The 17,384-nt window shown below is 42.4% G+C and overlaps 1 protein-coding gene across 1 annotated transcript in view; it reads right to left on the bottom strand.

Annotated features, from left to right (window-relative positions):
- Positions 1-23: 23 nt before the first annotated feature.
- Positions 24-17,384, bottom strand: part of pitpnm2 (phosphatidylinositol transfer protein, membrane-associated 2) — a 35,698-nt gene continuing 18,337 nt past the window's right edge. Inside the window, 21 exon segments of the mRNA XM_029444332.1 lie at positions 24-7,304; positions 7,797-7,925; positions 8,011-8,194; positions 8,351-8,500; positions 8,585-8,733; positions 8,849-8,965; positions 9,045-9,161; positions 9,389-9,537; positions 10,611-10,772; positions 11,759-11,890; positions 11,985-12,155; positions 12,755-12,930; positions 13,301-13,515; positions 13,713-13,832; positions 14,028-14,217; positions 14,328-14,481; positions 15,213-15,303; positions 16,211-16,252; positions 16,254-16,276; positions 16,379-16,483; positions 17,015-17,110. Of these exon segments, the coding sequence (XP_029300192.1) occupies positions 6,936-7,304; positions 7,797-7,925; positions 8,011-8,194; positions 8,351-8,500; positions 8,585-8,733; positions 8,849-8,965; positions 9,045-9,161; positions 9,389-9,537; positions 10,611-10,772; positions 11,759-11,890; positions 11,985-12,155; positions 12,755-12,930; positions 13,301-13,515; positions 13,713-13,832; positions 14,028-14,217; positions 14,328-14,481; positions 15,213-15,303; positions 16,211-16,252; positions 16,254-16,276; positions 16,379-16,483; positions 17,015-17,110 (3,041 nt within the window). The 3' untranslated portion in view covers positions 24-6,935.

The following is a 17,384-nucleotide window of genomic DNA, read 5'->3' as shown; positions in this document are numbered from 1 at the left end:
ATCACACACACACACATGTTGAGTTACCGTCCAATTGTATTTATTCCACAGAACAGACAATGGTAGAGAGAGACGGGCCCGGGCAGAGGTCAGCCCAATCTGCCTGAACACATATGAACTAGGAGACATCAGTACCTACTGTATCCTCTGTCTGAAAACAACAAACTGGTGTTCTCAATCAAGTACACACAGTGTTTTTATCAGCGGCTGTTAATGTCACTTATGAAAGGATAACACTTTCCAATCATGTAAAAATTGTTTATGGCCATTTGTATACAGGTGCTAACAGAATACAGAGAAATACTGGTAATACTTTATTTTAAAGCCCCTTGTTTAGTATCTACAGGCAGTATAATAACACTTCATATAGTTTACAAAACTGTGTTTTGTAGTTGCGTGATGATCATAAAGTAACGTGGATAAACAGTAAATGAATGCTGACATAACACGTATATAAATCCTTCGTGTTATGAAGCATTTAATAACTGTTTATGTACACATCATTCTTCATAAATGTATTTTAAAACCCATGAAGACGTATATGTTTATCAATATGTTATGTTCTGCTTTCAAGTATGAATGAACTGTTTATTGTCCAATTCTGAATGCTTTCTGTTGTAGGAGTTAAAGTTGTGACAAATAAATACACTATCCTTATAATTTCTTACAACTACATTATAGTGCGTTACAAATTAAAAAATAACAATGTTTGTATACTGATTACAAATGCTAAATAACAGGGTCAAAATAAAATACTTTAACATTTGAGCATGTCAAACTTGAATCTAATTTCAAACACTGCATATATCCAAAATATATCTGAATTATTGCCACATATATTTTGACACCTTAATATATGTATGTCACAGACCTACAGCTCTAAAGTTCTTTTGATGATTTATTTCAGTGGATTATTTAAAAAATATGCTATCCCAGTGTTGGTATTTATAAATAAATGTCGGTACAATATAATAATAATAATAATAATAATAATAATAATAATAATAATAATAATAATAATAATAATAATAAGGCACCCTTTACATGGAATTTATAAGTTGCGAGTCAGTGGATATATTAATGGTTTCTAAATAATTCATATTATATATATTATATCATTTTTAAATAAGCCGTCTGCAGTCATTAATGTTAATAAGTGATGAATAAATGGTTTCAATCATTAAGTCGTCACAAAGTAAGATCCTTATAAATGGATTTTAGTCAAATTGTTTAACTAAAGGGATTTTTCACAACCTGAAAACCCGTTTTTCTTGACTAGGAAGTTTTATTAAATAATGTATTCAAGGGAAAGTTCAAAATGTAGCTTCGCTGAGCATAAAGACTGGAAACAGGGAAAGCTGGCTCCGTCTGAAGCTAACAAACTCACTCGTCCTACCAGCTCCTCTCATTTGTTTAATCCGTACAAAAGCTGAAGTTATGTGCAGAACTATTTCTGGCCCTGGCTGGACACCCAGGCAAGCTGTTTCCTAAATGTCCAATTACTTCAACCATTAATAAAGCAATTAGTTGCAACTTATAACCTCTTTATAAAGGGCGCTTTATTGCGTTATCTAAAAACTAATACTGGACTGTGTGTTTTAAAACTGAGCTGAAGATAAACCTCTGTAGGTCTCTAAGCATCTTATCCAAATGTGGCAATCATTGTAATAATCTCAAATATAATCAGCAGAATGTTTTCGATATATATTTCATTAGAAAGTGAGGACATGGTGGACAACAGAACTGGTTTATTATTGTTAAGCATGAAGGTTAAGTAGTTCCAATCTGACTGGATGACATGCAACAGCTTGTTAAATAGAGCTGCTTCGTTTATGGGGTTTTCACTTCTTCATGCACCCACTGCTGACTGAAAAACCAGTCTCCAGTTATATCTCAAAGGTCTTGTAAAATACTCCAGTTTGAAAAATAGGTACGGTAAGTCCTATAAAATGTTCAGCGGTTGACTGTTGTAAAGAGAGACAGCAGAGGTCAACAGTAGCTCAGATACAAATAGTTTTCACGAGGTGTGAAACACAACTGCAGGTGGTGTGTGTATGATTTCAGACTGTGGATTGCCTGTAGCTTGTATCGTGGTAGATTGTGCCCCTGCTGTAATAGTGGTTTTGCCTGGCTGTGATTGGAACAATTATATTGCACTGGTAAAAACAAAACCCTTCCTGTGTTGGTCCGTAGCCTTAATGACCACCAAAGTGACAAATGAAATGCTACATATTTTCAAATATATTTCACCTGAAATTTCCAGAGTAACATCATGATTTTTAGGTAAATAAATAACTCTCAACCATATAAGTCCTACATATACATCTTTACAGTATGTACACTGACACATCCATGGCTTCTGACCAGCCTCACAATCCAAACGGGCAGACATTCAACTCAGCAGCCAAACGGCTAAATGGAGGAACAATGTGTTTGTAGCCAAAAACCTGCCACCCACAGCACTACGGAAAACTAAATGTAAAAGTCCATGACATCTCTCAAGAGCTTATTGTCCACGATTACAGCAGCATGCTCGACCTTTACTCTCAATTCAAAGCTAAAAAAAACAAAACATCTTCAGCTTTCCAATAAAGCCACTTTTTTTTTTCTTTCTCAGACATAACCATTAGATTTAAAAGGTCACCACAAATCATGGAAATCTAGTCAAAGTAGTAAGTAATGCTTTCAGTTCACCTGTCGCTTTCTTACTATAGTAAAATGTTGGATACAGTCTAAATCAGGGGTTTTCAAACTCTAAGGCACCTCCCCGGTTCAACGATTGAAGGAAGGACGGGACGTGAGGCAAAGATAACGCGCGAGGTGAAAGACACAGGTGCATGCAGGTGCTCTAAAAACAACGGCACGTCTTTGTTGTTTTGTTTTTCTGATTTGGCCGCCCCGCCAACACAGTCAGCGGCTGCAGCTGCAGTTATTGGAGCACACAGCTCATGGAGGCTACAAAGGCAATTTAAAACAGTTGGCGCCCAATTGTCGCAAATTGCGCCATAATTCACACTCCTTCTCGGAGTCATACCTCAGTCACATTTGAACAAACAGACATGATACACATCTTTTTAGATTCAGTGGGACGTACACTTCCCTGTATCATCATCTCTGTCCTATAAATTAAATGCCTGTAAACGTCCATTTATCCCCTTAGAAATCATAGAAGAAATACGCTTTTTAGAACTACAGAACTTGCCTGAGAATCATCACGTTTTTAAGTTTACTTCAGTAACAAGGTAATCCAAAACTAAATAATATTAGGAGAAGAGGAGGGCGGGGGTGTTGGGGGGAGCCACAGTTTTGAGAAAACCCCTGGTCTAAATACTCCTCCTCTAGAACTGTTTACTGTTTGGCACATTTACTTACATTTTTCATATCCTGACAAAATCTAGAGACGTGTGCGAACCTGCACATACAGTATACCCTGAAATGAACAAAGTGTCATGCACTACAGAGGTGTCCAAATGTAGCAACATGAGATGGTAACTACAGTATAATTCCACCGTAAACTAGTGCAAAAAAACAACAATGAGGTTACACAGTTGATTAACTACAGTATTTAGAGAATGATTTTGGCTTTTGTGTTGGGTTGAAGACATTGCTGATCACACAGAGTGGGAACAGACACTCTTGTGTCGAGTGGAAGCTGGGCATATAACAACAGCATAGTAAAATGAAGTGAACAAGAGGTACAACTGCTCCACATATCCGAAAGCTTTCATGGGTTTAAAGGAGAGGTTCACAATTTCTCAAGTCTGTCTTAAAACAATAGTTAGGTGCCCGTATAAACATTGAAACAGTTGTTGCTTGCTGTAATTAGTTATACCATTTATACTGGCCCTGAAAGGGTCCCTTCTTAAAGTACACAATCCACAGTACTTCTATGTAAATATACATGACAATGCTTATGTGAGGCTTTAACAAGTAGATACATATAAGTGAATATCTTCCAAAGTTCATCTTTCTCATATAAAAAGGTTTTACTTTTTCTATAAAACGTATGTGAAAATAGTGACACTGCATGCACCAAGATGTGAAGCCCAAAGGCCTAAGAAGACGGACTACACCACGAGAGAAACTCTTCGCTAGTCTAAACTCATCTCATGAGTTGAAGAAAACTTTCTGCTTAAAAGAGACTGTAGTTTATGTTTTTTCCCCTTGAAGTACAGCTGCGTGTCGTCAGCATAGCAATGAATTTTCAAAAACACAGAGCCCAACGGAAGCATTTATAATGAAAACAAAATAGGGCCCAGGAAAGACCCTTGGGGTACACCACAGGAGAAGGCAGCAGAAGAGGATGAACAATGATTGATCATAACTGATGATGTATTTTGTACAGTAGATGCGATTTAAAATTCTAAGGCCTGAACGTCTGCTACATATTTGACAGTATCAAAAATTTAAATGTCAATGATAGCAGTGAGTCTTTCCTTACCCTCAGCAGAGCTGACTCAGTACTGTGATACGTCCCGAAACTTGTCCAAAATCTTGTTTTGATCTAATTTCATAGTAAAAACTCTGTAGATGTAGATTTGATATGAATATTACATTCATATACATATTTTATATGTTTCTTTCCCAGAACTAGGGCTTTGTTTTATGTATTTTGTCCCTCATCACTTATATTGGAAGTGCATTAAAAATATTTGAATGGCCAGTATGTACAGGAGAAATTATTACAGCAAGCACAACCTGTTTCATTGTTATTACAGGAACCTGACTATCGTTTTAAAAACAGACTGTGGTTGTGAACGTATCCTTTGATGAGCATCAGCACTGGAAACTATTTTGCGCACAACGTTTGCGTTTTTGGATAGGAGATGTGAGACAGCTTCTTCTCCCTTTGTATAATAATATACAGTTCAGTAGACAGAAGCAGTAACATGATGTTTGCTCTCATGAGGGCAGCGATGATTTCGATGCAGTCTTTTTTTAACATTTGTTGAATCACTTCCGGCCCGTTCTTCAGTCTGTTTGGTAAAAATACTGTCAGATTAACAGGTCTCTGCGAGTGAAAGCTATGTGGAAACACTGTCTCCCTGTCAGAGTCAAGCCTGAAATGAAACAGGCTCCTCAGCAGAAATACCATGTCCATCCTCCATCCGTCCAAAAGAGCAAAAAGCCGGGGAACACCACACAAGTGTCTCCCAGCAGCAGCAGCACATGTGGGGAACAGAACACCACCAACAGGTGGATCAGAGGTATTGCAAGCAGATGAATATATAAAGGGATTGTTGCTGTGGACTGTACAGAGTTTCAGTTGTTGCTTTAATGCTGCATGCCCTGTTTGTCTGCTGTCTGTTCCGTCTGTGGAGCAAGTGTGTTGTTGAATATTAAGGCCTTGGATGGCCCAGAGGCCACACTGAAAGGGAAAATACTACAGAGTCTCACACACAAATACACAGGGGAATGAAAACTGGCATTATGTATTGTATGTAGCATATCAACAAGGAACAAAATAGTTCTGTGACTAAGACAACAAGTACTTTCACCTCTGATACAAAACTGTATATTTAAGGATTTCAAAATCCAGCTGTCAGATGTTTAAAGGATCAGTTCACCCAAACTACAAAAAAAAACATATTTTCTCACTTACCTCTGGTGGCATCTAGTCATGCAGACAGTTTTGGTTGTATGTGCTTTTCTAATATTTGTTTCTCTACCTCATTGCAATGGTGGTGCTCCAAACATTGGAAAATATAATTTAAATAAGACTTAGATTCTGCAGCCATGCTAGCTGCTCTATGATGATGTACTTGAGCTAAATGTAGGGTTCCCACACCTTCTTAAACATTACATTTAAGGACTCTCCAGGCCCAATTCCCTCTAATTCAAGGACCCAACAAGGCATAGTTTCAGTCATGGATTAAGGTTAATTATCATCACACTTTCTCGAGGGAGGTGGAGCGTGAATCGTGTGAATGACACAACTGCAGACACACATGCAGACAGCAGAACAGAGATTATTTACTCAGTCAACAGAATATCAAAAGAACTTCTATTCTTCTATTCTTGCACAAAATATATAAATTCAAGCATTTTCAATTACCTATATCTATTTATGTCTTTTTTTCCAAAACTTTCAAGGTCTTAATCGAACATGTTGACCTCATTATGGCACTAAAAGGGAAAGTCGGGATCAAAAATCTCCCCAGACAATCCTGGAAAAATAAACCCAAAGCTCCCTGCATGGCTAGATACCACAAGATATAAGTGAAGAAATATTCCCTCTATGTAATTTGGATGAACTGTGTATTCTGTACTTATTGCCAGTCATTTCTGGATATTTTTGAAGCATGTCACTCAGCTGACAGTGGGACGGAAACAGAAGTGAAAGTCATTGGCTCTTTGCCATGGCTGCCAATCAACTTGGCCTCAAACCCGTGCTCGACTGTTTAAAAATGAATCTGCAGTTTGTCCTGAGCTCATGAGAGTGTGAATGCCTGGACAATGTGTGTGTGTGTGTGTGTGTCTGTGTGTGTGTGTGTGTGTGTGTGTGTGTGTGTGTGTGTGTGTGTGTGTGTGTGTGTGTGTGTGTGTGTGTGTGTGTGTGTGTGTTCGGAAAGGGGAGGTTGGGTCCCGTTATACGAGATTAGATTAAGGCTTACAATATTTCATTTAATCCTTCCTTATCATTTTTTTTTTAATAGTTTGTGATGTATCCTATAAAAGTATTACTGTAAAAGAGTCATGCTACAGAATTGTCTTTTGTTCGCTGGATCCCATTTGGCCTGATTGGTCCACTCCTCCTGGACAAATCCCTCTCCATCACTAATGATAAATCATGTGTGTTCATGCTATCAGCTATTCCTCTCATCTCTAAAATACAAACCCTCCTTCCACCTCATCTTCTTCCATCCTTCTCTCTGTGTCCAGAGATCATGGTGGCTCAGGCCGGGTCCTTTAACACCATGGCCCCACTTTCAACCTTATTTAGGGCCGAGTAACCCTCCACTGCCCTCCTTGGTGCTCCCACTGCGACCCCAGCACCCTGCAGCTATACTCATACTCCTCTGGGTTGATGGCCCGACCACACGCTCCCGCTCCATCTCGCACTGGCTCAGGGTTCGCTCGGTCCGCCCCGGCTGGTTTGGAGAGGCCGACCCCGCCCCTCCAGACTGCTTGGCGGAGATGGTGCGGAAGATGTGATTGCGCTTGCGAAGGAAGTCTCCTCCGGCTGCACCCAGCCCAAAGCTGCCCTTGCGGAGGACCATGCGGGTGCTGGCGGACTTGGCAGGACGAGACCTCTGGTTGTACTCCAGCTGGGACAGGTGGGAAGCGTAGCCGTCCGGGATGAACTGGAAGAGATGTAAAGTCAATTTGGTTTACTAACCTGTATGGACAGCTAGAAAATCCAGACACAACTCGAAGAGAGGAGAGAAAGAGCGCCAGCAAGTCCAAATGCACGATAATATGATAAGCTTATAAAATAAAATAAATAGTTGAAGATCAAAGCAGAGGCTCCCAACTAGGGTGACCAGATGAGAATTGCTGAAAATCAGTACAGGGGAGTTGGGGGGTGGGATCTCACGCTCCCATTAATCATCTCACGACCTCAGATATATCTGGTGACCCTTTGGAGTGGCTCGACCCCTAGGTTGGGAACCACTAGACTAAATGTATAAAGCATTATTAATGTCATCTGTAATCACATTAACATTCACAGGGGAGGACAAGTACTTTTGGTAATTTGACAAATAATACTTTTTTTACTTAAGTATGACTTTGAATGCATGACTTTTACTTGTGATGGAATATTTTTATGCCTTTGCTCAGGATTTATTCCGTACCTGACACTGGTGCAGCATCTTCTTCGTGGGCCTTCCCACTATGTAAATATGTGACGGAGGCAGGCCGATAGATGAGTACACAGAGATGTCCTTGGTGGAGCCGTAGGCTGCAAAGATCCTCATGTGGGCCTAATCAAAGAGGGAGGTCAGCTCTTAGAGACTTCAAGGATTTTATTATAACGCTGCTTCAAAAACTCAAAGCGGCCAAACTTACCTCGTTAATGAGGCATTTTAGGAAGTTGGCCTTGTGCCGGAGCGGATCGTGAACCAGCCCATCGCAGAAGGAGACGATGCCATGAGGAAAGTTATGCTGAGAAAGCCAGGCCACCACGCGCTGCTTCTGCATGTCAGGACGACCCGTTACGTAGACTATCAAGTAGCCCAAGTCCTGCCAGTATCTGCAAAAAAACAATAAAGTTAATGGAGCACAGTGTGAGTTCAGGCAGAGCAGAGCGGGGTTTGTGTGTCCGCCTCTCAGTCCAGCATTGAGTTTTAATGCACCTCTGTGTGTATCTATGTGTATTCTCGCAGACTAAATGGATGATGGTCCTTACCTCACCACATCCACAGCTCCAGCTCGAACCTTTGGATCGCTGCCCATTATAGACACACTGGCAGCAAATGAGCCGTCAATACTGAAAACAACAAACTCTGTTCCTCGCGGTACAACAGAGAGGTAGCTGTCTGCAACTGTATGGTCACCCCTGTGAGAGAAAGATGACAGTTGTTATAAAAGGAGTAACATCTATAGCTTTCTTTTCACTTGAAATAACTTTGACTTAACACACCTGACGACCATTTTGACAGGATACACCCCGATACCCAGCTTTTTGCTCTCAGGGATTACATAAGACACACGTCCACTGCTGTTGGTGAGCTCCGTGTTGAAGTACACCCACTCTCCAGAGGGAGGCTGGGTCATGATGTGGATGTCGACCTGCAGGAAATAACACAAAGATCAACACTGTGTGACCTCAGTGGCACAGACGCTGGTGACACGACTACATATCAAGTCTTATTTTGGTTTGTCACAGCTAAACAGTTGTCAGTACCTTCTCTCCAGTGAGGGTCACCATGTCCAGGGGGCCGTACATGAAACGTCCCATCACCATCTGGACTCCCTCCTCCATGAACACGGCGTCGTTCACTCGGTGGTTAGCCGTCACGTTCTGAAACAGAAGGAACAGGAAATCGTGGTGTAACATTTACTGTAACTAAAAGGTGTCATCTCTTTAAAAACAATCTTACCCTTATTTTAACATGAGTCCTCTTGCGGAGCCACTTCTCTCGAGGTTTGGACGGAGTGAATTCAGACACTTCTTTACCATCCAGCTCCAAAATACTGGAGTTCTCATGTCTCATCACCTGAGGGAGAGAATTCATTTGAAATAAAAAAGCCCAGAACATTTCGAGTCTAACGCCTATTTTATACTCATGTTGTAAATGATTCAGTTTCACAGTCGTCCTGATCTTCATACAGCTTCTGCTCTCCTCACTCCACAGTTCAGCTAATGTGACCCGACACCCATCTGCCTTTTAGTAGTTCACTTAAAAGTTTCAGATTTTATTTTTGGTGTGTGAAAACTATGGACCTGTCTGAGTAAGAAGGAGACGACGTCTGTAGACTCCCAGTAGGAGGCGTGGAAGAGATGAGGGAGAGCCACTGTGGGAAACGCTGTCAGGGCGTCAGGGCAGTACAGGGCGTAGTCCATCCTCTTACCGCCCCACCACCGAGAAGCAACTACAGCCAGGAGGGAGGGAACAAACCGAGACAGAGTGAGTTTAGAAATCTGTGCATCCAGTGTCTTGATCTGTGTTTGTGGCGTCCACTGCAGATCTACTTTCTGTCCATCCAACAGAACAGTTTAGGATTATCATAAACTGGAGGAAGTGAAGAGATAACACAGTTAGTTTAAAGGAATACCTCACTCAAACAATGTGTGTATCAATCAATTACTTTATATGGAAGTGCAGTGGATAGTATGGGAATGCATGCGTTTGAGACGTAGCGAGCGTACGACTGGATAGATGAGATTTAGATCATACTGCACGAGTTGAGTGAGAGTTTGTAAACGGAGGTTTTGATATTGTTTAAATCTGGCCCCCATTTACTTCAATTGGTGTAAATGGTATTCCTTTAAATGGTTGCACTAGGAAGTACTAGACTCCAGACTAGGACTAGAGTTGTGAAGAGGTTTTAAATCGCACAGCTCAGACTCTGTGAGAACCTCATCAAAGCTTATTTCTGGTGGTGTTGCAAAGAAAACCCAGAAGTGGTTCTCATAAAACTGAGTTTATGAGGAGATTGCGGCTCTCGCTTCTGGAAACAAGACTACTGAGGAGGACTATCGGAGAGAGGGAGATTCCAGAGGAGGAAGGAAAGAGCACAGAGAACGTGGATGGAGCCTAGCATCCTTCTCTCATGTCCTCTTACTACAGCTCCCAGGGTACCTTTCCCAATGTTCTTCAGCAACCCGGGTGACGGGGGGGCCGAGCTGATGTCTGTGATATCAGACGTGACATCGGTGAAGTCCAAGGTCACGTCAGAGCTAACCTGCAAGGTCTGCTTAGACTCCACACCGTTGGGTTTCGGGGACACCCGATCAATTGTCTTTTGTGACCGCATGGACAAGCTCCGAGAAGCAAATCTAGGAGCCAGGTGGGACAGCATGCTGGGCCTTTTAGTGTGGTTGACTTCACGTTTGTGTGCTGAGGGGACGTTTGGAGGGAGGAAATGAGAATGTCAACATGTAGACTGTCAGCTCATAGTCCAAAACCTGGGTCACACACACTGGAGGTTAGACGTCAACTTACTCGTGGCGATGTTGGAGGCGGTGTAAGAGTCAGCTAAGCCTGAAACCTGGCTGGCTATGCTGGCACTGCTGGACCTGCGGTTGCAGCGGAGGTGAGGGACGCCTGGTGACGTGGGCGATGGGAACTGGCCGTCCACAAAAATATGTGATTGAAGAGAATCCGCTGCAGAGACAGAAGAGAGTTTAAGTCTTTACTGCAGAGATTTGAGTCTGGTTTCTGTAGCTTTGCCATACTTTGTCGGTTATGATAATACTGTGCGATCAGTTTGCAAACAAACACACATCTCTCTTGTGGCGAGTCCAAAAGAACTGTAACTGCGATTTCTGCCGATTAATCACAATCTTTATTATAAAGATACAGTCTCCTCTATAGCTGACGAGCAGACAATTTCCTAATGTCATGAAGTGAAACTTTTTATGAGAGCAGTTAACAGAGCTGCGAGTCAGCAAAGCAATTATTGCGATCTGGGAACCCGACGGCCAGACGCTACAACAAAGTCTGACGGGGCAAGAAACACCAGCATTCAGACGATCAGACGGGTTGTAAACAAGTGAGTGCACCTGGAATGTTGCTAATAATCCATAATTGGACAGGAACATTGCGCACGTTAGGTCCACTGTCAGCTAAACTACAAAGTAAAAACGGACTTAGAGTTAGATCAGAAGATTGATACCACTCTCGCACTAAATATGAACCTACACCCAGCAGCTGCTTAGCTTAGCTTAGCTTAGCATAAAGACTGGAAACGGGTAAACTGTTAGTCCGGCTCTGTACCCATTTACCAGCACCTCACTAATTAATATGTTGAGAGGGACTATTTCTTGACCGGGTGCAGATACTTCCTGGGGTCGTGCTGCCACTGCGGGGTTGCCAGGCACTACTTAGCGAGCTTTACAGGTGCACTAGTACAGGTGGATGTGCAGACAGAGCCAGGCTAGCTCTCTCCCCCCAGTGTCTTCATTATACAAATGTTCCCCAAAACTTCCATAACTGATAGAAATGGTGGCAAAAACTATGAAAATAAGACTCAGGTTGTTATAAACTAGAATTTCCCTTTAAAATAAGTCAAATACTGCTGCAGAAAAACAAACACGAGGGATAAAAGAGATGAAAAGAGCAACGGGACTGATAGACAAACATATACGCACTGTCTGTGTGGAGCTGCCAGTTGAGGACGGGCACCGGGATGGACGTCTCATTGACGTTGCTGTCCTGGTAGCGGTGTGAAATTGCACCAACAGAATCCATCAGAAGCTGAGGGTTACTCTGCACCGTCTCAACTAGGGAGTCAGATGAAGGGAAGATTTAAAAAAAAGACTCATCTATGCAGTATAGTAGTGCAGTGAAATGTCTCATGACGTATGTTTGACTCACCCAAGAGAGCCGAGTGTCCATCGCCCAGAGGAAAGCGCTGGTAACGAGGGACACTGAAGGGAGGCAGCAGGTGGAACCGCTTGTCCAGGAGAGGCTCGAGGCGGGACGCCGAGGGATCGGCCGGATGAAACAGGTTGTAAACCTGCTGACAGGCCGGACGCAGAGCGGACACTGGAGAGGAGGAAGAGTTAGAGAGTTAAAAAAAGAAAGAAATAACTGCAGGATGATACATGAGTTTCGAGTCGGTTGCACCTTTAACCGCACCCAACAGTGATGACACAGTGAACTGACACACCCTCGAGTACACGTCTACATCACTGAACAACATTTAGGCTGCGGTTGAGTTTGTATTTAAAGGTAGTTTATGGTAATAAAGACATGTTTTGCTTTCTTCCTGATTGTTATACAGAATGAGAAGATTCATACCACTCTCGTAAATAAATAAAATATTTATATATATATGTATAAAATCTGTCTGAATGTCTAACTGTTTGTATTTTTTGACATGGCAGGCTTTTCCCCCCCCCCCCTAGATCTCAGCAATTAAAGGGTTAGAGTTAGAAACATGACCTCTGACCCCTGCTATCCAGCTGCTGCGGACGAGTATCCCACACAACCCATCAGAAGTTACAAGTAACCACTTCCTGCTCATCTAGCACAAGAACAATATGACAAGAGACCTTTTTGTTGTTAAAACTAGAGAATATATTTAATGAGTTTCATGAGAAACCAAACAAAACGTGCACTGATGAGGAGAAAACCTTCCTCACCATCTAACGTGGGCACCACAGTCTTCCTCAGTGCGAGCACCAGCCCCAGTGGAGAGCCGAACATGAAGAAGTCGGTCACTTCGAAGTCAAACTTCCCCAAGGAGCCTCCTTCCAGCATCGTGCTGCCGCTGGAGCGCCGCGACCCCGGCTCCCCGTGGAGCACACTGGAGTGAAGACTGAAAACATTCGTACGATCAGAGTCGATGTCGTGAGTGAAACGAAATGACGCAAATGTTTCATCAACAAATAAAACAATAGTGTGAAAGACAGATGAATTAATTAGTGATTGTTGAAATGCAAAGTGCTAACGATCTTTATGCATCTGCAGAATCTCACACTGTAGTTTCCTCTGTCACCCAAAACTACATCTCTGTCACTTATATGATGGCACCGTTTACACTATATCTTAAATAGAAACATTAACACTGTAATCCCTCCCCTTCCCTACTTCTATTGGCTCGTCTGTGCCAAAGCTATGTCCTTTATGTTTTCTAAATTAAAAAGGTGCAAGTCAGCACAGCACTGTGGGGGAGTTGTGTGTCTCACCTGGACAGGAAGGCCTGGTGATGTTTGATGGTGTCAAGCTCGTAGGTGGAGGAGTCGCTGCGCTTGCGTGGAAGTTGTCTCTTGGGGTCATCGGGCCCCGAGCAGCGAGGGATGTCGATGTTACTGCGACTGAGATGACGGCTTCCTTCGAGGGTCGGCGAGGAGGAAGGAGAGACGCTGTTTATGATAATACCCGGGGAGAGCAGGTCCGTGTCCTAAGATACGGAGACGGAGACGGAGACAACAAAAAGAACACTGTCAGTGTTGAACTTTTGCCTGGTTTGTTGGTTTTCAGTACGCTGATGTTATAATTGAGCTCACTGCTGTGAGGAGGACTCACAGTACAGTGCAGCCTCACAGAGCTGCTACAGTGGCTGTAGCATCTTTGTCTTCTTTGATGTCAGATTGTTACCTGTATACTGATGGCGCTGCCCCGTCTGCTGCTGTTTTGGCTTTCTGACACCATCACAGAGCTGCTGCACAGAGCATCAAACCCCAGGATACCTCCAACACAGTCGCCAATAACACACACCTGCATTAGAAAACATGAACGCACGTGAATCAGCTTCATCTGTAAATTAATCACCAAAACACAAAAGATGAACCTCCGGGTAGGGATGTCGCAATATTTAAAAAATGTAATATTGATATCATGCGAGACCAATAAAGGATTATATTATCCTATCTGTTATCATGACAGCCCCCTACCTGCAGGTTACACACTGACCTGGCCATTAAAAGACGATCCCTCCAAAGACTTGATGAAGTCGTTGTACACCTGATTGGCTCGTAAAATGACGGTTGCCACGGCGTCTTGGTACTGTGGCGCAGAGGTAGCCAACAGGGGCAGAGCAGCCAGAGGGATATGATCCTGACTGCTGGACAGGCAGCTCTCGTCGTAGCTGTAGGGGCTGAGACTGCAGAGCAGAGAGGACGTGTTGTTATCCGTCTGCGTTCAACATTTACACGGCATGAGCTACAGCACATTAATTAAATGCTGTTGAATGCTGAAGGAGTGACGGCTCACTTGGAGACTAGTGAGAATGCGTCCACACACACAGCAGGACAGGGGACCATCCGGATGGCGATGCGTCCCAGCACTGCGGGGTAATGGACCCTCATCACGGTCTCAAAAGCCCCGCTCAGCGTGTTTATATCTGCCTGCTTGCTGTTCTGTTCACCTGCAGACAAGAACAAGTTGCATTGGTTTCACAAGCTGCAAGAACATTATCGTTCTTTCCTCGTCTCACGTCAAGACTTTTAAGAGGTCTAAAGGGTTCAAACTATTTTAATCAAAGTCTAGAAGAATGAAACCTAAATGTGTGCAGCAGAAATGTCTCCTTTCTTATCTTTTGACTCTGGATCTTGGGAAGCACTGCTGTAGTTTAGAGCTGTAATGATGTGTTTCCTACTGAATGGATCAATATTTATTACCTTTGCAACGGAGGTTGTGTTTTCCCTTTGTTTGTTTGTTTGTCTGTCGGTCAGACGGATTACAGAAAGACTACTGGCCTGATTTTCATGACACAGTAAAGGGTGTGCAGGGTGCAGCGCGGGCCGAGAAGAACCCATTACATTTAGTAACACAACATTTGGCCTTGGCGGATGTCTGTTTGTAGATACTGATACACAAGATTTGTTAAATCTGCACATTTCATGTCCTTTTTTCATGAAACGACAAAGTAAAATCTGTGAGAGCGAACAGAAACAGTAAAGTTGTGGCACCAAAAAACCAAAACGATGAGCTGAAAGACACTAAACACGCTGCATAGAGCTTTGGGGAACTACAGAGTCTTGTTATAATTCTCTTTAAGTTCGACCCCTTTTCACATTACACAGTCTAATCACAAATCATTCATTTGGAAAGTGTGACTTTCATATTAATGTTGCAGGATTTAGTTGCAGTTTGTACCAGAGCCAGTGTCCAAAATGTTCCCTCCGTGCAGGACCAGAACGAGGACGTGAGTTTTGGACGACTGGAGACACTGCTGAGATGAACCATCCTGCAGGTAGTGGGACAGGAGAGGAAGCAGGAAACAGGATTAATAGGGATGAAGGAGCAAGCAGATCACAGGGAAAATGGGAAAAGGAGAGAAGAGGGAAAAACACTAATGCTAAAACAGTTAGTCAATAATTGTAAACTGAATCTCTTCGTGTTCTACGATTGAAAGCCGCTGAACGGACCTTGTGGTGAGATTATCTTTGCCTTTAAAACTGGAGGGGATTCGTCAACTTCAACAAAACAACACCCTGTGATCTCGGCTCGGTTTTGGGGACTAATCATTTTTGACATAAAGCCTGTGTAACGAATTGGGGTGTGAAGTTTGAAACACGTGAGCAGGGTCTGATGAAAAGATTCCCAACTTTATGGAAGTGCTAAATAATTGAAACGCCCTTTAAATGCATCGCAGTCTGATGCAGTTATAAATATTCAAAAAGCAAATGCATAGAGGAAATAAAGGCAACTCAACATTTCACAGGGGTTATGTATATACATTATATTCTATACTAATGCTATCTTATGTCCTATAATGTGCTTCTATTCCTAATGTGTCTGATTCTACTCTCTATCGGGCTCTACTGAGACTTACATTACGTTTCCTGATGGATCGATGTCTTTGCCTTTTTGAGACACGGCGCTGGATACAAAGAGCAAGAACACAAAGCGTTTATACACCCTCCCACTGTGACACCTGTGAAAGTGTCAGGGCTCTATTTTAATGTTGTAAATGCAACTGTGGACGGTCTGGGCCCATAGCGAGCAGAGAGTGGATCCTAATTTCACTACGCTGGCAGGATGACTGAAAGCTAATTTGGGAGGAGGAGTGTTATCTACAAGCTATTTAATTAAAGAAGTGAGTGTGTGAGAGAGACATGAATGGAATTGGAAAGAAAATGAAGAAACTGTACCTCCATCTGCCTCTCCTCGTTACTCATCACAGCATACTCGCCTGCCCGAATGCTGATACAAAGTTTCTGTGAAGACATAAATTCATTCAGGTGCCTTTATTCTATTTAAAGTTGAAACAAATATGAGTCTATGTTTATATGTAACTTAGTTTCTAATGAGTCACCTACCTTGTGCTTCATCCGCCTCGTTTGTTTCTATCTTGTCCATCAGCTCGTTGGAGTTCCACTTGGTGATCTCCTTGGAAAACATCTCCTCGTTGTCGGAAAAGTCCTCTGCAAGACACACCTCTAAATGAAATAATCTTCCTCTGCAAGGTCAAGTACAATCATATCCTCTAAACGTAAACCATGAAACCCACAATTTAAACTCTAATTTAACTTATTTATTCCTGGTTTGTGGTCGTTTTTTAAAACGTGCTTCATAGATGGAATTACTTCCAAAATAGCGGCGGCTATTGGATTTTAGTAAATCTAAAAGAACAACCTACAATTTATCCTCTATAGATTTGATTCACTATCAATCTCTCAATGCATTTATTAAGGAAAAGAAAATGGGGCTAAATGAGAACAAAACACAAACGCAACAGGATTAAGGACGAAACCTTGAGGTGCTCCACAGATAACGATTATCAGCCAGATATGAATCAAGTAAATGATCTAATCATGTTTGCATGCTGTAAAGCAAGAACAAAGCATGAGGCAAATATAATGTGTAGCTCTGTAACACCACAAATAACACACATAGTGCGTGTTTTAAATACAGAATTAAGTCATTGGTATCGTGCGAAAAAGTGATGATTTTACCGTGAGCGTCAAAGAACTCATCGTCCGTACTGTCCTCTGAGTCTCGGGCGATGCTCTGCATCCTCCACTCTGAAATGTTCTGGTGAGACGGACTCCCTGCAAACAGAAAACACACAACAGGAGGTTGTGACGATGAAGGGGTAGATTGGATCTTTTGAAGTGGGGTTGAATGAAGTACTTGTACATAGTCAGTGTATTATCTGCAGTAGATGGAGGTGGAAGAGACAGGCGTACGGGCAGTGGGCTGCTCTCGCCGGGGGCAGAAGCTCATACAACCCTCACTTAAAAAAATCTGGACTATCCCTTTATTTTTTTGAGAAACGACGAGAGGTTTATCGAAAGCAATATAAAATAAATGAAGCACAAATGT

The sequence above is a fragment of the Cottoperca gobio genome, chromosome 12 (assembly GCF_900634415.1).
Source record: "Cottoperca gobio chromosome 12, fCotGob3.1, whole genome shotgun sequence".
In the NCBI taxonomy this organism is placed as follows: Eukaryota; Metazoa; Chordata; class Actinopteri; order Perciformes; family Bovichtidae; genus Cottoperca; species Cottoperca gobio.
Note: the sequence above shows the minus strand (reverse complement) of the source record. Positions and strands in the feature narration are given on the sequence as shown.